Source organism: Papaver somniferum, chromosome 5, assembly GCF_003573695.1.
Source record: "Papaver somniferum cultivar HN1 chromosome 5, ASM357369v1, whole genome shotgun sequence".
Classification (NCBI taxonomy): domain Eukaryota; kingdom Viridiplantae; phylum Streptophyta; class Magnoliopsida; order Ranunculales; family Papaveraceae; genus Papaver; species Papaver somniferum.
Window position 1 is genome coordinate 212,919,174 of NC_039362.1, and position 25,965 is coordinate 212,945,138.

Here is a 25,965-nt window from a genome sequence, read left to right on the forward strand (position 1 = left end):
CGTTCACGGTTGCATGGTGTTTTATGGATCGTGAGAAGGATGATAACTATATTTGGGCATTGGAAACTTTGAAGCTTCTCTACCACGAAGACGAGACTCCCGGGGTTATAGTGACCGACAATTAACAAGCAACAATGAACGCCGTGAGGATAGTTTTTCCAAATGCACAAAATTTGCTTTGCACTTGGCATATACAATGTAATCTTAGAAAAAATTCTAGGAAACATATCCAAAATCCAAGGCAAAGAAAGGTACTAAACGTGAAAAGAAGGAAGATGAACGTCTTAGCAAACTAACTAAAGAGGAGCGAGAGAAGGAGAAAGAGAAAGAAGACGAAGAATGGAAAGAAGGCGAAATCAAATTTGGGTTATTCATGAAAGCGTGGGATAAAGTGGTTTGTTCGATGAGTGTGCGAAGATATGAGTTAAACTTGAAGGATTTCTAGGATGAGTGGGGCGTTGATTACCCCAAAGTAGTGGCGTATTGCAAGAGACGATGGTTGAGGCCACACAAAGAGAGGTTTGTGTATGCTTTTACTTACGACTATAAACATTTCAAACTTGAATCCACAAGTATGGTAGAGCAAGATCATGGGAGACTAAAAGGTCTACTTTTCACAAGTCAAAATGGGATTGTGACGGTGCAACATGCTATCCATGAGTACACTAATAGTGATATCGACAAGATAAAAAAGCAATTCCAAGAAAGTAGCTTCCGTAAGTTGAAGGAGTTTAAGGAGGATGATTGGTTGCTTGTTGGTATACATAGTGTTAGATCATTGCTCGATTGAACCCATAAAGCGTTGGTATGTCAAGTTTGGTTGTCATATTTTAGTGAATCAAAACTCATGTTAAGAGTCGCTTGATTATGTACTAGATTCAACTTCGTATAGGTTAGCTTGAAAGTATTAGGATATGAGACATTACAAGTATTGCGAAGTCTTGAAGATGTGAAGAAGCAAGGAGATACAACGACAACAATCATCCTTCCACTCGAGGTTAGTGATATTTGACTTGAACCGTTTCATTCCCTAACGTATCTTTCAAGTCGTGCATATTGAAAACATAACTGTGAAGCATATTTGAACTCTCGATAGACATGGTATTAGGGATTACAATACGGGGTTTATTTCTTAACCATTAAAATTTGTAGATAAGACATCACCATAATCATTTGAATGCTGTTGTGATTATGTACGGGTATGAAGTGAGGATTTCATCATAGGAAACAATGTTTACATGTGTTCTAAGGAAGTAAGTTCATAAACTTGTTTGTGGACCGAAAATGAAATTGCCAGGTGTTATTGGTTTTGTTATTCATTGCATATCTTATGAACAACCAATGTGTGTGATAGAGTATAACCGCTCAAAACTTGTTGTGTTATTGGTAGAACTATTCACAAAGGCCTGATTATGTATTGTATAACTTTTATTAGTAAAACCGATCTTAAGTAATCACCTATGGTATGATCAGATTTTGTATGTCTGACCAATTAAAAGGAAAGGGGAACCGATCCTTGTAAGAGGTGCAGTACATCAAAGGGAACCGATCCTTGTATGCGGTGCATCAAGGTTTATAGCAGAAAGGGGAACCGATCCTATGGACATGTGCAACACATATAAGTTAGATACCATATATATGTGGGGAACCGATTCTAGTACCTAGTCAACCGATTTTTTGAAAAGCTAGTGTGACTATGCATAATACTCACATGGAGGTAGAACCGAAACTTGTTTTGGTAGAACCGTAAACCCATGATTGTGATTGAATGTTGATTTGATCAATCACATAGTTCTTGAAAGTCAGATGAACCAATTCTAAACTTGTTTGGAAGTGTGGCAAATCGGTTTCAAGGTTGTAAGTGTGAAAGAGAACTTACAAAGTAAAGATGTCGATAAACTTTGAACACGTGCTGTGAATGTTTATTTCTTTAATTGTTCAAAGATATTCCTTAACGGCTAAGGGAAGATAATCCCAGGATCGAAACATAAGTAAGTTAAGAATCTTAAGGTTATTAATTTCATTTTGTAGGAAAATTACATAATTAGTAATGTGCATTTACTAATTAGATTTTCCGAGAGATTTCGATCATTATTTTTGGACAGAGCATTTCCAGGAATAATGAAAACCGAATCTATTCTTTAATGAATATGTTGAGAATATTTTCGGTTTTGGAAATTCCTTGGTGTCCAAACTTCCTTGTCTATAAATACTCGAAGTTTGCCTTTCTAGCAAACTAATCCTTCGTAACAACATATTTTCTCTTTTGTTGTTGTTACTGGTGTAGCCGCCTATTCGGAGAGGAGAGTAACCTAATTAGGAGAAATCTCTTAAGGCCGCTCAGTTTAAAGTCTTATTTGGGATTGAGAATTTCTAGCGTGTACCGTTGGTGGGAAACTAGATAATTGCGTTTTATCTTTTGTTTTCGATTGATTTGATTGATTAGCGGTGGCTGAAATCTGATTGCACCTAGTTTTTTTATTCTTGAGGATATTCTCTTCTGATATAAGATTCACTCAAACTAGTTCAGAGTTTCGACAGGGATCTTTAGACTGTTGTTAGTTCTAAAGACGATCTTGTGATAATCCATTGTTAACAGACTCCATTATATGCGTGATTGATCACAAGAGATTCAAGTGATTGTGTGCAGGTTTTTATTAAAGATTTAAGAAAATTTGAATACAAAGAAGATATTGAAGATCTGACCTGGGTTTTATAATCTTTGGTATGCACAATACTCGTTTCGGTAAAAGAGGATCCAATTAATAATCAGTTTATCCTTGTGGTAGATTGGATTGATTAATTGAGTAGATCGGCATCAACACGATTCTTCGGATTAAAGGTGTTGTTGGCTTAATCTTAAACGATTACCTTTGGGTGATTGAACATAAGATAGATCTAAAGACCTGACGAAGGAGTTTATGTTGAGATAAACGGAAGAGCCTTTGTCCGACTCATATCACTTGGTTGAATAGAGTTGATACCAAACAGATTTGTTGTTCCTTTACTGTTTGGAATACGAACCAAAGGAATTGTTCCAAGTACGTGACTGATTTATAAGTTGGAGGCGTGGGAATACAGAAGGAACTAGGTGAACTATAGAGTTAGTTACTTGGCCTCAAATATACGAAGTTAGTGTAATTTTGTGTAGCTGCTTAATCCCGAGAGTATTCAATTCTGGACTAGGTCCCGGGGTTTTTATGCATTTGCGGTTTCCTCGTTAACAAAATCTTGATGTGTCATTTACTTTTATATTCCACATTATAATTGTTTTATTATAATTAAAGTAAATTATACAAACGTTAATTCCTATTTACTTGATAAGCAATCCTATTGTGTTTGGTTAAGTCCGAACCTTTGTATCAAGTAAACATACTTCGTTGTTGTATTGTCAAAAATCTCGTATCCATAGACGATCACACGAAGTGTGAACCGATTAGTTGTATTGTCTCGACTCAGTCCATAGACAATCACTTTCAGAGAAAGGACTTATAGGTAGTAAAAGTTTTAGCTTGGGGTATATTTGGGCACCCTCGCCTTTTCACATAGAAACGTCTCGCATTGGGAAATAAGTTTCATAATGAAACATCTCAAGTTGTATCAAAAGTATAAAAGGTATGATGACCCGAGCACTCCTTGTAAGTGTAGGATAATGAAGGCTATCGGACTTCCATGTCGTCATATGCTTGGTAGGTATAAAACTCCCATTCCGATTGAAGATATCGATCCTTATTAGAAGAAACTATCTTTCAAACCGGCTCCAAGAGAAGATCCCGGTGAAGAGTTTGGCGACATGGAACTTGGGAGAATAATCCTCGAAAAGTACCCCAAGTTGAATAAGTTGGACAAACAAACTATGAAGCACAAGTTGATGCTGATTGTTTACCCTTTTATGGAAGAAGTTCAAGAACCGGCGAAACAAGATCCAACGGGTAGACCACCTACCACAAAGACGAGGGTGGAAGAAAGGGAACAAATTAAAGAGTATTTGAGTACAAAATTCGATCCATCCGGACATGTTTATACCGAAGCGCAATACAAAGAGGAGACGTCTAAAAAAGAAAAGAGGTCGTCCGAGGAAAGAAACAACTATAATCATATGACAACGTGAGAGGTTAACGTTCTCTAACGATGAACAAGATTTTTCCAGGGCCTCTAAACCTTTATCAGTAATATCAGTAGATTCCAAACTGACATCTATCAATTGAGGGAACCAAGAGAACATTGTAGACAATTCGCCATCTGAATAATCAGAACAATCATCTACGCATAAATACTGAACTTTGGATTCAAAGAATCGCGGTTTAGCAAAAACTGTTATCCTAGGGCACCTTCTTAGAGACAAATATTTGAGGTTTTGGAACTGTACATACATGAATTTGACCAAAGTCGAAGACACGAACGGGGGCTTCGGGTAGGGGAACTTAGGCGCAGGCCCAAAAAAAAAAAATTCTTACCGCCAGGCCCACAATTAATTTCTGATACAGTCGCACCCATAATTATTTAAAAATATTTAAAACGTAATGAAAGACTCTATTACCCTTCATCGTTTTTGGGCATAATGTTTTTCTTCTCCACCGGTTTCTTTCCCTATTCCTCCATAATATCTATAACGGATCTGCAAAGATTTTTTCTCCATCATTTAAAGAAATAAATCATTTAAAATCGATGATTCAAAGAAGTAAATCATTTTTGACTAAACCCTAGAATACATTTCAACAAAAATGGATGAAACAGACGAAGAAGAAAAAATCAAGTAGAAGAAACAGAAAAAAAGTTATGCAGCTAAATTTTCCCTTATATTGTCTTATGCACTAAACAAAATGATGCAGAAGACATTATGCACGTGCATAAAAATCCATAAATCAGAAAAGTGAAAAAAGTAATGCATAAGACAATATGCAGCTAAAACGAAATAATGCATAATGTCTTATGCATCTAAAAAAACTGATGCATAACCAGAAAAAGTGAGAAAAGTAATGCATAAGCTCTTATGCATCTAAAAAAAACTGATGCATAACCAGAAAAGTGAAAAAAAGTAATGCATAAGACATTATGCAGCTAAAACGAAATAATGCATGATGTCTTATGCATCTAAACAAAACTGATGCATAACCAGAAAAATGAAAAAATTAATGCATAATACATTATGCAGCTAAAACAAAAATAATGCATAATGTTTTATGCAAAAATAATAATGGCATAATGTCTTATGCACTAAACAAAATGATGCAGAAGACATTATGCACGTGCATAAAAATCCATAAATCAGAAAAGTGAAAAAAGTAATGCATAAGACAATATGCAGCTAAAACAAAATAATGCATAATGTCTTATGCATCTAAAAAAACTGATGCATAACCAGAAAAAGTGAGAAAAGTAATGCATAAGACATTATGCAGCAAAAAAAAAAATTAATGCATAATGTCTTATGCATCTAAAAAAAAACTGATGCATAACCAGAAAAGTGAGAAAAGTAATGCATAAGACATTATGCAGCTAAAACAAAATAATGCATAATGTCTTATGCATCTAAAAAAAACTGATGCATAACCAGAAAAGTGAAAAAAAGTAATGCATAAGACATTATGCAGCTAAAACGAAATAATGCATAATGTCTTATGCATCTAAACAAAACTGATGCATAACCAGAAAAATGAAAAAAGTAATGCATAAGACATTATGCAGCTAAAACAAAAATAATGCATAATGTTTTATGCAGAAATAATAATAGCATAATGTCTTATGCACTAAACAAAATGATGCAGAAGACATTATGCACGTGCATAAAAATCCATAAATCAGAAAAGTGAAAAAAGTAATGCATAAGACAATATGCAGCTAAAACAAAATAATGCATAATGTCTTATGCATCTAAAAAAAACTGATGCATAACCAGAAAAGTGAAAAAAAGTAATGCATAAGACATTATGCAGCTAAAACGAAATAATGCATAATGTCTTATGCATCTAAACAAAACTGATGCATAACCAGAAAAATGAAAAAAGTAATGCATAAGACATTATGCAGCTAAAACAAAAATAATGCATAATGTTTTATGCAGAAATAATAATGGCATAATGTCTTATGCACTAAACAAAATGATGCAGAAGACATTATGCACGTGCATAAAAATCCATAAATCAGAAAAGTGAAAAAAATAATGCATAAGACAATATGCAGCTAAAACAAAATAATGCATAATGTCTTATGCATCTAAAAAAACTGATGCATAACCAGAAAAAGTGAGAAAAGTAATGCATAAGACATTATGCAGCTAAAACAAAATAATGCATAATGTCTTATGCATCTAAAAAAAACTGATGCATAACCAGAAAAGTGAAAAAAAGTAATGCATAAGACATTATGCAGCTAAAACGAAATAATGCATAATGTCTTATGCATCTAAACAAAACTGATGCATAACCAGAAAAATGAAAAAAGTAATGCATAAGACATTATGCAGCTAAAACAAAAATAATGCATAATGTTTTATGCAGAAATAATAATGGCATAATGTCTTATGCACTAAACAAAATGATGCAGAAGACATTATGCACATGCATAAAAATCCATAAATCAGAAAAGTGAAAAAAGTAATGCATAAGACAATATGCAGCTAAAACAAAATAATGCATAATGTCTTATGCATCTAAAAAAACTGATGCATAACCAGAAAAAGTGAGAAAAGTAATGCATAAGACATTATGCAGCTAAAACAAAATAATGCATAATGTCTTATGCATCTAAAAAAAACTGATGCATAACCAGAAAAGTGAAAAAAAGTAATGCATAAGACATTATGCAGCTAAAACGAAATAATGCATAATGTCTTATACATCTAAACAAAACTGATGCATAACCAGAAAAATGAAAAAAGTAATGCATAAGACATAATTATGCAGCTAAAACAAAAATAATGCAATGTTTTATGCAGAAATAATAATGGCATAATGTCTTATGCACTAAACAAAATGACGCAGAAGACATTATGCACGTGCATAAAAATCCATAAATCAGAAAAGTGAAAAAAGTAATGCATAAGACAATATGCAGCTAAAACAAAATAATGCATAATGTCTTATGCATCTAAGAAAACTGATGCATAACCAGAAAAAGTGAGAAAAGTAATTCATAAGACATTATGCAGCTAAAACAAAATAATGCACAATGTCTTATGCATCTACAAAAAACTGATGCATAACCAGAAAAGTGAAAAAAAGTAATGCATAAGACATTATGCAGCTAAAACGAAATAATGCATAATGTCTTATGCATCTAAACAAAACTGATGCATAACCAGAAAAATGAAAAAAGTAATGCATAAGACATTATGCAGCTAAAACAAAAACAATGCATAATATTTTATGCAGAAATAATAATGGAATAATGTCTTATGCACTAAACAAAATGATGCAGAAGACATTATGCACGTGCATAAAAATCCATAAATCAGAAAAGTGAAAAAAGTAATACATAAGACAATATAAAGCTAAAACAAAATAATGCATAATGTCTTATGCATCTAAAAAAACCCGATGCATAACCAGAAAAGTGAGAAAAGTAATGCACAAGACATTATGCAGCTAAAACAAAATAATGCATAATGTCTTATGCATCTAAAAAAAACTGATGCATAACCAGAAAAGTGAAAAAAAGTAATGCATAAGACATTATGCAGCTAAAACAAAAATAATGCATAATGTATTATGCATCTAAAAAAAAACTGATGCATAACCAGAAAAGTGAAAAAGTAATGCATAAGACATTATGCAGCTAAAACAAAATAATGCATAATGTCTTATGCATCTAAACAAAACTGATGCATAACCAGAAAAGTGAAAAAGTAATGCATAAGACATTATGCAGCTAAAACAAAATAATGCATAATGTTTTATGCATCTAAACAAAACTGATGTTATGCATAAGACATTATGCATAACATCTTTAATTCAAATCTAATCATAAATTTTCAATTGAGATCAAAAACATGGAGACAAATAAGGTATGAAAATTTCCAAATCAGTTGATATCGAAATACTGCAACACACTTCTTACCCTTTTCAACTTCAATTTTAATTTCTTTTTACTTCTCGAATAATCAAAGACAACAGAAACCCAAAATCCCCAGATTTAAACGCAGATTTTGAAACAGAAACCCTAGTTTTATTGAGAAGATTATTCAGAAAAGGATTTGGGAAAAGATTTGACAAAGGGAAAAATCCAAATGTTAAAAACGAAGAATCGGAGTTCACCATTGTTTTCTTCTCGCTTCTCTCTGTTCGTCGCTCGAAGAAAAGGGTAGTTTGGCCTTTTAAAAACTGAGAAGCAGAATTTCATAAATTATGGGTCTGCTACGATTTTTTGACGGGAAAATGGGTGTGTGCCTGAACTTTTCTGTCTGTGGGTTTGACAGTGGAAAAATATGAGAGAATGGGTCTCCCTGTAGTTTTCACCTTCTGGTATCGGCCGAAGCCACCATTGACGAAGCCCTGACTACAACCGAAGCCACCACTAGCAAAGTCGAGGTGACTATGGACGATGATACAATAAGAGTGGGCTACCCCGAAAAAGATAGCCACTGGGTGCCTAAATAACCCGAGCTGTAATAGTACATGACAGCCTTTATCTATAAAAACAGGGAATTCTCCCAGAAAGAGATAGAGTTCTCCAGACAATTATATTGTGTATTGGGATTAGTCTCCTCATTACCCTATGGTAATTTAAGGGTGTTTCCAGGAACCTAGTCAACAACTTAAAAAATGGTATTGGAAAGCTTTCAGGACTAATTTTTGGATATTGCTTAACATACCAAAAACGATGACGCCACCATAAGGATTTCTGGTTGTCGTTTTGAATTTGAAACCATAGGCGACAAGTTAATCCAAAAGAATTACGATCATCTCTAGTTCCTAAAAACTTATATACAAGATTTTGACACTCACCAGGAGGCAAAACGAGATTTTACTGGTATTGCAAAGTCTACCATTACTACTTTCCCCTTCTTGTACTGCTTTTGAAGTATGGATCTTACCAGACTTTTTTTTGTACTTGCCAATCGATAAGAAACCCATCCTTAAGCAACGTGAGATCTCTCTTCAACAAAAAATAATTGAAGTACTAAAGCAATAATAATACCTTTGGCTTATTTTCTTCCGCAAGAGGTGGGATACAGGAATTTAAAGGGAGTCCAAGGAGTTAATTTAGAATGGGTTTTTGTTTTGAATGTTATTTCATGACCAAGTTTAGTTAAGGGATTGTTTAATTTGGCATGATGCGCTTGTATCTTTGTGTGTAGTTAGATCTCCTAGAGCATTCGCTATTGCTGTTTGTGCGAAACAAATTCATTGGAAAGAATTTGGACAATAAATTAAGGGAAATATGGAAAAAGGCCCCAAAATCGATTTTCATCTTGGGGATATGCCCTAGGATTTCAGTTTTTGGAAATATGCCCTAAACTAACGGTTTCTTGACTAAATAGTCAATTTGTCGTAAATGTGTCCGAACTTTTTTTTTTCTGATGCAAAGATGAAGATTTTATTAAACTGAAATGGAAACATTGTCTGACAATAATTGTTACTTAATGAAATCAGGAGGGTCATGTAGGCAAACCCTATCTACTCTAGATTTTCTGCTGTGTTTTGCAAGAGCATCATCAGGTTTATTACACTTTCTAGGAACAAAAAGACATTCCCATCTAATAAAAAAGCTAAGTGTATCCATAGCATCAAGCAAAAGCGTCTCACTTTCCCAGGAAATCCTTGTGCAGCTTTGTTAATGCAGCCATCAATATTTTGCAGATCCGTCTCTATTATGATGTGTGTCAGCTGCAATTCTTTACTCCATGTTACTGCCTCATAAAAAGCCAGACATTCTGCTTGCTCTGAACTTCTTATTCCTGCATAGCACTTGGTGAGACCCCCTCTCCAAGTACCTGCAAAATCACGTAAAATCAATGCAATTCCAGTCAGTCCTGTATTTGGATCAAAAGAAGCATCACAGTTAACTTTTATAAAGGGATTTGTGGGTGGTTTCCACTGTATATCTACAGGCATAAAATCTGCAATCAAATTGGTATGATTAGTGTGTTTACTATATATAAAATCTAGATAAAGAGAAAAGTTCAGAGCCTTTTTTTTCTACTGATTGTGGATCAGTCTTCAACTTCTGAAAGTTTATGTCACATCTCGTATTCCATATTGTCCAAGTCACCACCATTGCCAAACCCATCCAGTTACTGGGTATATTTTGTTGCAGGTTTATTTGCATCCAGCTCTCAAACACTGTCCCTATACTGTTGTGGTTACCAGTTAACACAGTCGATCCTCCTGGTATGGGCATCCAAAATGCTCTTGAGAAATGGAATTTAAATAACACATGCATTGATGTTTCTTCGTACTGATTGCACAAGGGGAATAGTCTGTTGATGTACTGACAGTTTCTCGACAATCTTTCTTTTGTTGGCAGTATATCCAGTAAACACTTCCAGAAGAAATGCTTAATTCTTGGCCAAATATTAATATTCCAGAAATCCTTCAATCTGATATTAGTACCTTGCACTGTCAATGAAACTTGAACTGCACCCAAACTTTGTTCATACAGTTTGTTATAAGTGGCAGGTCCGGGAAAGCGTATAGAAATGATGCGATGGAAACGGGCCTACAGTAATACCGCAAGTGCACGGTTGTCAGTTGTAGCTCGTGCAAGTACGGGTCGATCCACAGAGATCGGGTGTGTTTCGGAAGTGTTTTAGCTAATTGGGTTCCTAGTTTTGCTTTGGGCTTGGAAGCCCTTTGGAAGTGTTGGGCTTAATGTACTATTGGGTTTGAATGCCCTTTGAATGAATTGGGCTTAGTGGGTTTGTTAAAAATAAAATGAACTGCGCTTGGGCTCAGTTATCTTTGAAGTGCAAATGGGCTTTGGGCCTTTGATTGAGCTTTGGGTTAAACCCACAGTTGATTTGGATTGGGCCTTCAACCTTAACCCAAACTGGGCTTTGAGCTTTAATGGAATGGGCCTTAGTATTGGTCTTACAGTTGGGCTCAAATTGTGTTCTGGGCTTTTGGAAATGAACCTTGGGCTTGAATGCACAGCAGAGCAGATGCTAGCAGTAGCAGAAGAAGTGGCTTGGCTGCAGGAGAGGAAGGGGCAGCAGCAGTGCAAGAAAGGCAGCAGCAGCTGAAGAAGCTACAGCAGCAACAGAAAAGGTGGCAATGCAGCAGAAAATGCACAGCAGTGCAGTAGCAACAGAACTGCAGCAGCAGCTGCAGCTGCTCAAGCAGTGAACAAAATTGCAAAACAGGAGAGTTGCAGGGCATGAAAGAAGCAAGCAAGGCAAAACAATACAAAGCAAGAAAAGCAAAACTAAACAGTTGAAGAAGGAATTGTGGATGACAGGGAAGGTTGATGGCAAACTAGGGCATTCATTCCACTCTAACTTCTAATATGCATTCTCCTATAGAAAGTTAAACACAACTATGGTATTATTTCCAAAGCACTAATTGTCTTTCTACAGCACAACTAGTCAAGGGATTATGAATTCAGCTTGAGTTACAGCTTATCAGCAGCTCATGAACCTAACTACAAAGTATACTTGGCATACATTGTGAAAGTGAGGTGATGATGAGCTAAGTTCAAGTTTTTCCTAAACTTGTTTAGCCTTCTAGAGCAATGTGGTCAATGTACTATGCAATAAGACATTAGAGATTCATCAAGTACCTAGCAGGGTGGTTTAGAACATGACAAACATTACACTAAACATGGCATTCACAGTGACACAACAATGAGTCTAACTAACAACAGGAACATCACACATTAACATTAACAGTGCATTAACAAGAGCACATTTAACAGGAACAAGACACTAACAGGAACAATTGAAAATTGCACATTGCACACTAAAAGTAACAAGACACTAACAGTGAACAATTGAAATTAGTCTAACCCAAATTGGGTGGAAACTTGGCTAGTCCAAGAACAAGTTTTACATCTCATACATCAGTTCTATTTATTCCCAAATTAGCAAATTAGGGTTTACACCCATTTTCCCCAAATATCTTCAATACACAGTACAAATAGGGTTTAGCTAATTACCCAAAATTTAGCTTCCAAACTCCAAAATTTGCTCGACCCATGCTTCTTGATGTCCCTCTGATGCTCTTCCTGCTCCTATTGTCCCCTAATTTATAGCTATTTTACTCACCCCAAAACCTAGGGTTTCAGAGGTTGTGAGATGAAGAAAATAGCTAGGCTAGGGCGTTGTCGGGTGTTGGAGATGGTAGTGGCAGTGATGGAACTGGTGGTGGTGGCAGAACTGTGGAGGTGATGGTGTTGGCGGCATGGCAGAGAGGGGAGGTGGTGTTGCAGAGCTCTGCAATTTTTTTGGGAAGAAGGGGAAGAAGAGCTCGATGGGATTAGGATTAGGGGTTGTTTGGTTAGGAAAAGGGTATGTGTTGCTATGGTGTGAGGCGGAGACCTCAAATTTAGATGTTGGCGAATCTGAGATGTTGGATCATTGGATCTGATTGGAATCGAACGGATAGATGGAAGGATGTGTGAAGCGACCGTCGGATTCTGAGGTGCAACGAAGTTAACGGCACCAGATGGAGTTAGGTACTGTAGTGTAAGGCGGAATCATCGGGATTTGATGCACGGGCATAGGAACGACCGTTGGATTCAACTACCATCTAATCTGAAGGCTTGGAATTTCAGCGCTGTGGTGCTTGGCAGAGACTTCCGATTTTGATGCTCTATGAAGGAGCGACCGTCGGATGCTCCCGAGAACTGATCTGATGGCTGAGAACGGAGGCGCTTTTGTGTGTAGAAAATGAGGTTGTGCGCACCATTCTTCGCGGCTTCCTTGCGTAATTTCTCCCGGCTTTTCACTACTTTTCTGCTCTTCTCGCTCCACGACTCATCCGAACTTTATTTACTACCTAAAAATGCAAAATTAATTAATAAAAATATTTATTCTTGAAAACAATGAAAATACAGAATATGGGATAAAATGTAGAATTAATGCACAAAAGATGAGTTAAAATGCCAACAAAAAGGGATAAATATATACAATATTTGGCACTCATCAAATACCCCCAAACCTGAATTTTACTTGTCCTCAAGTAAAACAGAACTAAGGAAATCCTAACTATACCACTGTCGCTGGTCTCTCGAATGCATTTAGCGTATGCAATAAGCCTTTTAAAGCACTAAGTGTCCCTAGTGGACGAGTTGAAGTCTCGTGAAGGTTTACCAGAGGTGTGCCTACAAAACCTAAGGACAAAATATAAGCTCATATTCCGTCAAATGTGACATGTGCAAAACAGTTTAAGCTCACAGCAAAATGGAGATGTCAATCTAGCTATCGAAGGCACAATCCTAGCACTGATAACAAATAAGGACATGTGATAAGAGTGTAAAGTGTATCTACACATGTGTAAAGAAAGATCTGAAGTTATGACTACTAATAACCAAGAGATAGTTTCTCAGGCTAAGAACTGAGGTCGAAATCTAGCTAGCTGTCCGGACTTTACGAGAATTGTGAATGAGTTGGAGGTATTTCACAATTTCTCGCGTTGTACATCAATGGCATACACCCTTCCTTGCTTATTACAAAAGAAACAACAAAAGATGACTATTTACATGACTCTTATTTACATTGACAAATCTCTTTTTATTTTTGGAACAAGAGATGATGGAATTGATAAATACTTGATTTTTTTGGTATTTTTCTGATATATTTTTTTTTTCTGAATATATACATTTTTTTTTTTTTTTTTTTTTTTTTTTTTACATATGGTAGCACTTTTGATATAACAAAAAAGAAACAAAAGATTACATGACACTTTGCAAGAGGTAGCCCTTTTTGATGCACCCAGTTAAATTCGATGGTTGTCTTTCTTAATGTAACCTCCACCTTCTATCCCAACCAACCAAAGAACAAGCTAGTCAAGTTTCGTTCAGTATTCTAAAGTGATTGGCAATCGTAACTTCCTATCCAACACCTTGAAGATCGAGGCCATACATGTATTGGTAGATCGTGCGCGTGCAAATTTCTTATCACTATGTGAATTGTGCTAGAATCAGGGTGCCTAAATATCTAGACTAAGACTCCTAATAATAATACATATTTGCACAAGAGTCAACATTTCAAGGTAAATGAGCTCCATTTTTTTTAATTTTTTTTTTTTAATTTTTTTGAATTTTGATTTTTTTAATTTTTTTTTTGGAATTTTTCAATTTTTTCAAAAAGAAGAAGGAGTTCGTTTTCAATTATGGCAATTATCGTGGTATCTACTCTATACCCCCAAACCTAAACTAAACATTGTCCTCAATGTTTCAAAACATGGAAAGAATTATAAAACAATATGGAAGAGGACATGCTGAGTAGAGTAAAAGGAGAGAGAATACCCGATTTCGGCGAAAGCAGAATTAAAACTCCGTTATTCAAGGCAAAAATCCGACATATCTCAGCCGAGATCATATTGGATTAGCAAAATATATCAAAAGGAACAAAAGGGTTTTTTTTAAAATTTTATCTACTGGATTATATACAAAAAATTCACCATACACTAACAATCTAAAGAGTTGAGGATCAACCCAAAAGACGAAGTGTAGACATTTCAACAGCTTCACACAATAATAATACAGAAAAGAAACGTGAAATGTGAAACAAAATGAGCTACCCCCAAACCTGGATTTTACAGAAGATATAGTTTTGAAAACAAAATCGCGCAGTTTCGGGGGTTCATCATGCAAAAGGTCTAGCTCGAAATGAACTGTGCTAGGGACGGGCAAACATGCTATTTCCAACTGTGGTTCCTCAAATGTATTATATTTGGAAGCAAAATAGTCCAAGAGGACTTGGGAAGCACACAGTTCCAAACCTAGGTTAGGAATTTTCAGAAAATTGGTTTTACAATATTGGTACAAACCAAATCTAGGTTGGGTGGAAGGCCAACAGATTGTGACTTAGGTAGAAGAATAGGCATATCATTATCAAATCAAAAACCTTCTAACTCATCTACACATGTCACATCATGCTCACAATCATCATCACATTGGCAAGTTCACACTCAGAATCATCAACATCATCAACAAATTTATTCTCATGCATCGGCAAATCAGGAAAATGTCACAATGTGACCTAGGTAGAGAATCAGACACATCACATATATTTTCATGCATATTAGTGTCTACAGAAGATTCAACTATTCCTATGTCATGTTCATCTTCACAGAATATTGTACGAATCCCATGTCAATATCAAAATCATATGAATCACAATGAGTATTAGAAAAAACAACATTCATGAAGGTCGAGGGCGAGAAGCCATATGTTATTGAACCAACAGGTTCCATAATATTTTCATGTTCTTCTAACATATCATCATAATCATCATAATCATCATCATGGTAGCATGCATATTGGTCCTCATTAAAAGTGGTGGTGTCATTAGTCGATTCATGTTTCTCTAAATTAGGTTCATAATCATTTCATTTACATGGATGGGACTAGACACTTCATTAGGGACAACATACATTTCCTCATGAATTTCCTCCTTTTGTAGGTGAAGCAAAATCTGATCTAAATGTGCCTTAATTCGTGATGATAGATCTATAGTTTTGCTCCTGAGTCGAAAGTTTCTGTGGTGGAGTCTAAATTCATGGGAGTACAAATTCTTCTGTTCAAATTGTGGTGATTGGTACATGTGGCATGGTCATTAGGTTTAAAAAAGATTGATCACAACCCTCAAAGGATTGATTATGGGTCCCAATGACTACCATTCTCACAATTCTTGGGTTCATACCTTGGATTTTCTCTAGATTGCCTAAAATTATGCAAAATATGACAATGCTCAACAGGGTGGTCTAAACTACCACATGCGGGACATGCATAGATTTCAGGTTGCCTAAGAAAATTAGATGTGACAGATTCCTCATGTGCTTGCATTTCTAAAGCTGTGATTCGAGCTTCTATTTGATCCATAAGTGATGATTGGGTGAGTGAGGTACTAGCAAAATGTTCATTTTCACGTTGTGGCGAATGATGCATGTATGAATAGTCATTAGGGTTCATGTATTGCGGCTCGGGACTTTGAAAATGTCCATAATAATGCCTATGACTATTGACATCATGGTCCGTGGAAGGTTCATAACGTGGCAGATGCCCATAAGCCATTTCTCTAAGAGTTTTATTTCCATCCCCAGGAGCATACCAAAATCCAGACATGATTGGCTCAAAATCTAAGTAACTATGTTACAAAGCTCAGAATTTGGTTTTTAAAGGGTTTCGATTTTGGGAAAATTTTGGTTTTGGTGGGATATATTTGAAAATTTGGTTTAAAATGGGAGTAAAAATAAAAATTTTGGTTTAAGATGGGAGCAAGTAAAAATTTGGTTTTAAAATTGGGAGCAAAGTAGAAAATTTTTAATTTTTAATTTTTTTTTTTTTTTTTTTTTTTTAAAAAAAGAAAATAAAATAAAATTAAGAAAATAAAATTTGGTTTTTTTGAAACGGGAGCTAGCCCACTGTGCAAGCCTCTAATGGATGGAAGGCTGCGGCCCACGAAAATCCAAGTTTTAATTTTGAAAGTTTAATTTGGCCCAGTTGGTTAAGGCCCGACGTTTGTTTTAAAACTTTGGTTTCGAGGTCCACTTACAAGTCCACAGTCAGTTATTAGCTCAGCTGGGTTTAAGCCCAGAGTCCAAAATATAAGTCCAGAGGAAAAATTTAAACAAGCCCACACAAAATAAATACAAGCCCACAAATTAAACAACAAGCCCAAAAATAAATTATTACAAACCCAAAATAGAAAAATAAAAAGCCCAAAAAATTGGGTTAATTATTACAAGCCCACAATTAAATAATTTGGAAGCCCACAGGTTGGGTTCTCTCAATGAATGGGTTTAGGCTTACCTTTTTAGCACAGCCCAGCTGCTCTGATATTGTTGCAAAAACCCAGTTGGGTTTTGGTTCTTTTCCTTGGTGGCGTCCCAGCAGAGGAAAAACAGGTTCAGAATCAGCAGGTCCAACAGCAAATGAAATGAAGCAGATGCAGATGCAAATGCTATGAAATGAAATACAAAATAGCTAAGAAAACACAGATAAAACACAGCACCAATCCCCGGCAGCGGCGCCAAAAACTTGGCAGGTCCGGGAAAGCGTATAGAAATGATGCGATGGAAACGGGCCTACAGTAATACCGCAAGTGCACGGTTGTCAGTTGTAGCTCGTGCAAGTACGGGTCGATCCACAGAGATCGGGTGTGTTTCGGAAGTGTTTTAGCTAATTGGGTTCCTAGTTTTTCTTTGGGCTTGGAAGCCCTTTGGAAGTGTTGGGCTTAATGTACTATTGGGTTTGAATGCCCTTTGAATGAATTGGGCTTAGTGGGTTTGTTAAAAATAAAATGAACTGAGCTTGGGCTCAGTTATATTTGAAGTGCAAATGGGCTTTGGGCCTTTGATTGAGCTTTGGGTTAAACCCACAGTTGATTTGGATTGGGCCTTCAACCTTAACCCAAACTGGGCTTTGAGCTTTAATGGAATGGGCCTTAGTATTGGTCTTACAGTTGGGCTCAAATTGTGTTCTGGGCTTTTGGAAATGAACCTTGGGCTTGAATGCACAGCAGAGCAGATGCTAGCAGTAGCAGAAGAAGTGGCTTGGCTGCAGGAGAGGAAGGGGGGGCAGCAGTGCAAGAAAGGCAGCAGCAGCTGAAGAAGCTACAGCAGCAACAGAAAAGGTGGCAATGCAGCAGAAAATGCACAGCAGTGCAGTAGCAACAGAACTGCAGCAGCAGCTGCAGCTGCTCAAGCAGTGAACAAAATTGCAAAACAGGAGAGTTGCAGGGCATGAAAGAAGCAAGCAAGGCAAAACAATACAAAGCAAGAAAAGCAAAACTAAACAGTTGAAGAAGGAATTGTGGATGACAGGGAAGGTTGATGGCAAACTAGGGCATTCATTCCACTCTAACTTCTAATATGCATTCTCCTATAGAAAGTTAAACACAACTATGGTATTATTTTCAAAGCACTAATTGTCTTTCTACAGCACAACTAGTCAAGGGATTATGAATTCAGCTTGAGTTGCAGCTTATCAGCAGCTCATGAACCTAACTACAAAGTATACTTGGCATACATTGTGAAAGTGAGGTGATGATGAGCTAAGTTCAAGTTTTTCCTAAACTTGTTTAGCCTTCTAGAGCAATGTGGTCAATGTACTATGCAATAAGACATTAGAGATTCATCAAGTACCTAGCAGGGTGGTTTAGAACATGACAAACATTACACTAAACATGGCATTCACAGTGACACAACAATGAGTCTAACTAACAACAGGAACATCACACATTAACATTAACAGTGCATTAACAAGAGCACATTTAACAGGAACAAGACACTAACAGGAACAATTGAAAATTGCACATTGCACATTAACAGTAACAAGACACTAACAGTGAACAATTGAAATTAGGCTAACCCAAATTGGGTGGAAACTTGGCTAGTCCAAGAACAAGTTTTACATCTCATACATCAGTTCTATTTATTCCCAAATTAGCAAATTAGGGTTTACACCCATTTTCCCCAAATATCTTCAATACACAGTACAAATAGGGTTTAGCTAATTACCCAAAATTTAGCTTCCAAACTCCAAAATTTGCTCGACCCATGCTTCTTGATGTCCCTCTGATGCTCTTCCTGCTCCTATTGTCCCCTAATTTCTAGCTATTTTACTCACCCCAAAACCTAGGGTTTCAGAGGTTGTGAGATGAAGAAAATAGCTAGGCTAGGGCGTTGTCGGGTGTTGGAGATGGTAGTGGCAGTGATGGAACTGGTGGTGGTGGCAGAACTGTGGAGGTGATGGTGTTGGCGGCATGGCAGAGAGGGGAGGTGGTGTTGCAGAGCTCTGCAATTTTTTTGGGAAGAAGGGGAAGAAGAGCTCGATGGGATTAGGATTAGGGGTTGTTTGGTTAGGAAAAGGGTATGTGTTGCTATGGTGTGAGGCGGAGACCTCAAATTTAGATGTTGGCGAATCTGAGATGTTGGATCATTGGATCTGATTGGAATCGAACGGATAGATGGAAGGATGTGAAGCGACCGTCGGATTCTGAGGTGCAACGAAGTTAACGGCACCAGATGGAGTTAGGTATTGTAGTGTAAGGCGGAATCATCGGGATTTGATGCACGGGCATAGGAACGACCGTTGGATTCAACTACCATCTAATCTGAAGGCTTGGAATTTCAGCGCTGTGGTGCTTGGCAGAGACTTCCGATTTTGATGCTCTATGAAGGAGCGACCGTCGGATGCTCCCGAGAACTGATCTGATGGCTGAGAACGGAGGCGCTTTTGTGTGTAGAAAATGAGGTTGTGCGCACCATTCTTCGCGGCTTCCTTGCGTAATTTCTCCCGGCTTTTCACTACTTTTCTGCTCTTCTCGCTCCACGACTCATCCGAACTTTATTTACTACCTAAAAATGCAAAATTAATTAATAAAAATATTTATTCTTGAAAACAATGAAAATACAGAATATGGGATAAAATGTAGAATTAATGCACAAAAGATGAGTTAAAATGCCAACAAAAAGGGATAATATATACAATATTTGGCACTCATCAATAAGCTGACTTCAGTGTAAAATTTCCATTATTAGTTAGTTTCCAAACTAACTTATCTTCTGCAGAATTAGGTATCCTCATACTTAGAATTTTATCAGTTGTTGCAGAATCAAACAAGTGCTTCACCAGAGCAGAATTCCATTCTCTACGATCCTGGATTATTAGCTCATGCACCCATATATAAGATTCACTATTTGCAATTCCATATCTTGGTTGTGGGGGATGTTCTAAACCCAACACCCATATATCCAGCCATATCTTTATCTCCGTTCCTTTACCTAACCTCCACTGACTATTATGTCTTATGAAGGTAATCTTCTTTGAATACCACTCCAATCCCAAGAACAGTTTTTCTTAATGTTAGAATGAAGGATACTTGTACAAGGAAAGTATTTTGCTTTCAAAGCTTTTCCCCATTGCTTATCTGTGTTGGTGAAGATTCTCCAGGCAGCACACACTAAAATTTCCTGATTCAAAATCCTTAGATTTCTGAATCCTTGTCCTCCACAATTCTTATGTCGCATTAAGTGTTTCCAGGATATGATATATGTACCTTTTTTTGTCTTTAAAACCCCACCAGAACATCCTTTGAGCTGCCTCTATCTTATTTAGAATCTCAAATGGGATTTGAAAACAGCTCGTTGAGTAGGTTGGTATTATGTTCGTCACAGTTTTAACTATGAGGGACTTTCCACTATGAGACATAGTTTTACCATCCCATGCATTAAGAAGGTTATTTACTCTGTCCAATATATGCGAAAAGTTTTCCTTCTTTTTTTTTCCAATGATGAGAGGTATTCCCAAGTATCTTTCATTAGCTTGCATATTTGGAATTTTAAACCTTCTTGTTAATAATCTGCAAAATCTTGGAGGCATGTTAATACTAAAATGCACACATGATTTGTTGAAGTTTACCATTTTCCCTGATGCATTACCAAAGTCTGTGATTATCTTCAGTACGTTGTTCACATTGTGGAGATCAACTTTCAAAAATAGAAGACAATCATCCGAGAAAAAAAAGATGGGAGATGGAAGGAGCTGTTGGTGCTATCTTGATACCTTCAATCTGTTGTTGTTGCTCAACTAGAAATAATTTCCTAGAGAACGCCTCCATTGCAACGATGAATAAATAGGGTGATAAAGGATCACCCTGTCGAATACCCCTTGATGGTTGATAAGCAGCACATGGAGCTCCATTCAGTAAAATTGAGATTTTAGTAGTTGTGATACATTGCATGATAAGATTGCACCACTCAAGACAGAAACCCATTTGAATCATTACATCCTTGATGAAAGACCACTCAAGCCTGTCAAAGGATTTAGACATGTCCAGTTATAAAGCTAAGAACTTTTCATTCACCTTCTTATCCTTCATAGTATGCATAATCTCTTGAGCTAGTTGTATATTATCTGTGATTTGTCTTCAAGGGACGTACGCTGCTTGAAGTGGAGATATGATCTTGGACATCAATTTCTTCATTCAGAAAGACATAATTTTGGAAATTATTTTATAAGACGTATTGCAAAGAGAAATCGATCTTAAATCTGAAGGATACTGTTTGTTTTTGTCTTCCGGATTAAAGAAACATTTGTAGATTTAAACTCTTGAGTAAGAAACCCGTACGGAAGAATTGCTGCTGCACTGTATGAATAACATCTTTCCCGACGATACTCCAATGGGTCTTGAAAAATCCAGGTAGAAACCCATCGGGTCCCGGAGCCTTCCACGACATCATGCTTTTCAAAGCTTTGTAAATTTCCACCTCATCTGGCACACGCATCAAAGACATATTATCTTCTTCAGTGATGGTAGTTGGTATACATTGTAGAAGTTAGTTATTTCTTACTGGCATACTGGTTGTGTGTAGAGTCCCATAATTCTCAGTTAGTAAATTTTCCAACTCACTTCGTGATGTGCACCAATGTCCATTTGTATCCTTCAGTGCCATAATATTGTTCCTTGATCTTGTTTTGTTTACCATTACATGATGATGCTTTGTATTTATGTCCATCTCTAGTAGTACTCCGATCTTGCTTTTTTCCCCCCAAACTCATTTTGAACTTGATGCCAATATTCAATTTGAGTTTCTAACGGTTGAACTTGGACTGTTGAATTGTTGTCTTGACTACCCTCTTGAACAACTTCAATATGTTGATGAAGTAAGAAAATATTACTTTGTATATCTCCAAACTTTTCTCTATTCGACTTGGATATGTATCTTCTTGCAATTGTAAGTCTTGTAGATCACAAGGCGACACATTTTCATCTTTATTTGGACAGTTTCCAGCTGATTGACGCTATGATTTTATGTTCCTAATTTGCCCTTCATTTTAAATCTTAGCAATCTTATTATCTACCGATATTTATTCTCCTTAATTAAGGTAACAACTTAAAGACCGACGGAATGTATTAAAGGAGAAGATATTAATCATCTTAACTACAATATATATTGGAAGCAAATTCATGAGATCTCCAAATATATGCTCCATCGTACATAAAACCTAGCAGTTAGCTAAATTAAGAAAAACGTGGGATGATGGTGGTGGTATAAAATCAAAGTAGTTCTTTCAAAATTAAGAAAAGTAAGTTAGTGTATGTTATACACCTACGTTGTATTAGTTTGTTTCCAGTTTCAATGTTTTCATTTGTCTGGATGACTCATGTAATTCTTTGTTCTTGATTATATTTATTTTTCTTTCAACATAATCTTTCATTTAAAAAAAAAACACTACTGCGATTCTTGCGAAAAAAAGCATTGGAATAGAAATTCGAAAAGATTACATGTAAGGTGATAAAGGTATATGTTGATAAATCAATTTCTGATTACAGAGTTTGACTGCCATTATTAGGAAAAAGAAAAGAAATGCACCAGACAGTGCTAGAACATGTTTGACTGCCATTATGAGATATCACGTGAGATCATGTTTTTTTCTTTCCATATAGGATGTGTTTGCATTCAGGTTAGTTATTATTTTTAAATACTTAACGAGATTTATTTTGATATTAATGGAGGGGTAGTTTGGGAATCTAAAATCATGATCAAAATTAGCTGGAAACTGTCCAAATAAAGAAGAAAATGTGTCGCCTTGTGATTGGTCCCCCACAATTTGTCCCTATCAAAAATTTTCTCCAAAAACACATGTATTTTAACTCAACATCTCGAAGTTATTTACTCAAGAAAACTAGAAAAATAATAATCGACCTTGATTAAACAGTAGAAGACATGGAATTAGTGGAGCTGCTACTGCTATGCCATCATCAACAAATAATCTATGTTTTATTAGCTAGCCTTTTCAAACATCAGAAGACATGGAATTGGGACTTTAAAATGCGTATGCTAAATGAGAAAGCCGGCTACATTTCTGAATGATTGTGCATTCGTTCTCCTTTCCACCCACAAAGATATCTTCGTGTCTTTTGTTGTTGCTTGTCTACTTGAATGATTTCCAAGGGATGCTCAGACGTCGGAGGATTCTTAGAGTTCTGATGAACTGGGCCAACAGCAGCAGTGGTGGTAGTAGTACTGAAGTCAACAATACGTTTGTCGAGCCAAGAGAAGATGTCCGAAAAGACAATCTCAATGTTGTGGTCGGGCTCTCCAGATGTGAGAGCATGCCACATTCCTGGATATAACTTAAAAGTCTTGTCTTTACTAACTGCTTGCACGTACAATGCTTTACTCACTTCTGGATCTGTTACTATGTCTGCTTCTCCGTGCAGCACAAAGAATGGTAATGTTACCTCATTTAAGGTGTCTTCAAGGCTCATGCTTGTCCTGAGCATCTCTAGAGCTGTTTTAAGCCTAGGTTTGTCTTGATATATCAGTTTGTTGTTCCTCACCTCTTCGCGTTTAATTGGGTCTTTAAAGGCAGAATCAATAACATTTTTCGTGGGGACAATTTTCCATTTAGGTATAATATCTATTCGTGTCAACATGTTAACCACCATCGGGTGCGGTTTCAGCTTCTCTGATATCTTACACATGGGTGCGACAAGAACAGCACCATTCCAGTAATTCGGGTCTTTTTTATGGATTAGTAGTGCAACTGCTCCTCCCATCGATTCTCCATATAACAACCTTGCTATGTCCTTGTATTCTTCCTGATCACACACTGATTTGAAAAAGTGGCTGCAATCGCTTACAATGTTGCTGAACTTTTCAATATAACAACGGGCACCTCTTGACCGTCCATGTCCTTCGTAATCAATACCTATCACCCCATATCCTGCAGATGCTAGCCTTGTCCCACAATCTTTCATGGAAGCACTGCATTCCATGCCATAACCATGGCAGAGAAAGACAAGGGCCTTTGGAGAAGAAAAAGGTAACCACCTACAACTAAATAGCTGAACTCCTCTTGAATTCGTTATGTACTCCTCTCGGTACTCTATATCCATCTTTGTATTAAATCTAAGATCTAACAAAAATCTAAGATCTAACAAAAAATAATGCTATGATAAAGGAAATAATAGTTGTGAATTTTTTCTACAGTGCCAGGCCTTATATAGGCTTCAAAATACTAGAAAAAGGAAAGCAATAAAACTAAGAAATAAATATAAAAAGGAAACATAGCCTAAACTATGGATTTTTTACGGACTTTTTTTTTGTACTTGCCAATCGATAAGAAACCCACCCTTAAACAACGTGAAATATCTCTTCAACTAAAAATAATTGAAGTACTAAAGCTCAAAATAATACCTTTGGCTTCTTTTCTTCCGTAACAGGTGGGATACAAATTTTAAAGGAGTCGAGGAGTTCTAAATAGAACGGGTTTCTGTTTTAGGGAATTTACTTGCTGATGAATGTTATGACCCAGTTCAATTAAGGGATTGTTTAACTTGGAAAGACAAACTGAGCCAATGGGAGAGGTTTCGGACGTATGAGCGAGTGCAGTTAAACGTGTTTTTTTTCTTCACGTGTCATTGTGACTGTTAAGATGAGAACAACGAATTCGAGCATGAGACGCTTGTATCTTTGCTTAAATACCTATCTTGTTTGGATGAAAAATAAATGCACACGAAAAAATTGAAATTTGTAAAAAGTTTTAGAACTTAGCAAGTCGATTAGTATTACCTAAAATGACATTCGAAATCAAAGACATGGTAGTATGTAATCAATGTAATCTACTAAGCATATAGACTCGATCCCTTGGGAAGTAGCTTATGACGTTAAAACTGTAAGTAAGGATGGACATTCTTTGATTCAACATGATCTATTATCAAGGACATATCATCAACTTCTTATTGTCAGACTATGTAACGATGATGGATCATAATAACTCGCCTGGATGGAAAGAATCATGTATACGAATTTCCTGACAGCTGACTTAATGTTTGAAGGAATAGTAAGATCAATCCCACCGTCAGATCATAGAATTTTCATGATAATACAAATGTAGAGAGAGTAGATATCAGAACTGTATATTTTCAAAAATCATTCATAGAATCTTAGTGGCACCAGCAAGGAAGCACCTCGCTATGAAAAACATAATGGCGCACACCTCACCCACACTAATTTTGAGTAATAGTTGTCAGTAGAGTTTCTTCTGTGCAAGACAATCAAAATTCTTGAAAGGTCTCTCTGTTGAACACTACTGGCTGAGTTTCTTTGGCAGTAAACAACTCTATACATCGCACCGATCTTTAATTACATACATATGAATGCTACCAAACAGAATATTCTGAAAAATGATAATGCTGAGATTTACGGATAATGCTGCTGCATGCCAAGAAAAAATTGTTCCAAATTGGATAAAATGACTGTTCACCGGAGTTAGATCACCGGGATCAGCGTTCAACCACCTTACTTAATATCCCCAATTGAGTTACAAACTCTCCCTGCTGACCTTGATGTTTTGAATGATGAGTTCTAAAAACGGCAAAAATAAAAAGATAACGCGGCTGCCGCCAGCTGGGGGTCAAACCCGTGTCACCTGGGTGACAAGCGAAATACTTAGGAATTAGAGAGCGGTTAGAAATGGGATTTCCAAAAAATAAGGGAATCCAAAACTTTTGATGGGTTTAGGATTTTACCTTTATTCTTTTAGGAATAGGATTCCCACCAACCTTTGTAGATACACTATCATTTCCCTGTTCGCAATTCTCGAATAATTGTTTTATCCCTTTTTTTGCTTCATTAGAAGTCGCCTGAAAATCACAGACTACCTAAACTACTAGTACATGTTTGATACTTGACTATCTAAACTGCTAGTACATGTTTGATACTTTCTGAAAACTTGGGTGATTCCAATGACCCACCCACCTCCTTAATAGCTCCGCCCCTGCTATCGCTGCTTCTCTTGGTGCTGCTGTGGGGTTGAAGGGTTCTTTGTGATAAAAAAATCTATGATGTA

At 36.5% G+C, this 25,965-nt stretch overlaps 1 protein-coding gene across 1 annotated transcript; it reads right to left on the reverse strand.

The window, feature by feature from the left end:
* Window positions 1-22,966: 22,966 nt before the first annotated feature.
* LOC113278570 (caffeoylshikimate esterase-like) lies at window positions 22,967-24,010 on the reverse strand. The gene has a single exon (XM_026527380.1). It carries the CDS (start codon window positions 24,008-24,010, stop codon window positions 22,967-22,969), a length of 1,044 nt encoding a protein of 347 aa, XP_026383165.1.
* Between the last annotated feature and the right edge of the window lie 1,955 nt (window positions 24,011-25,965).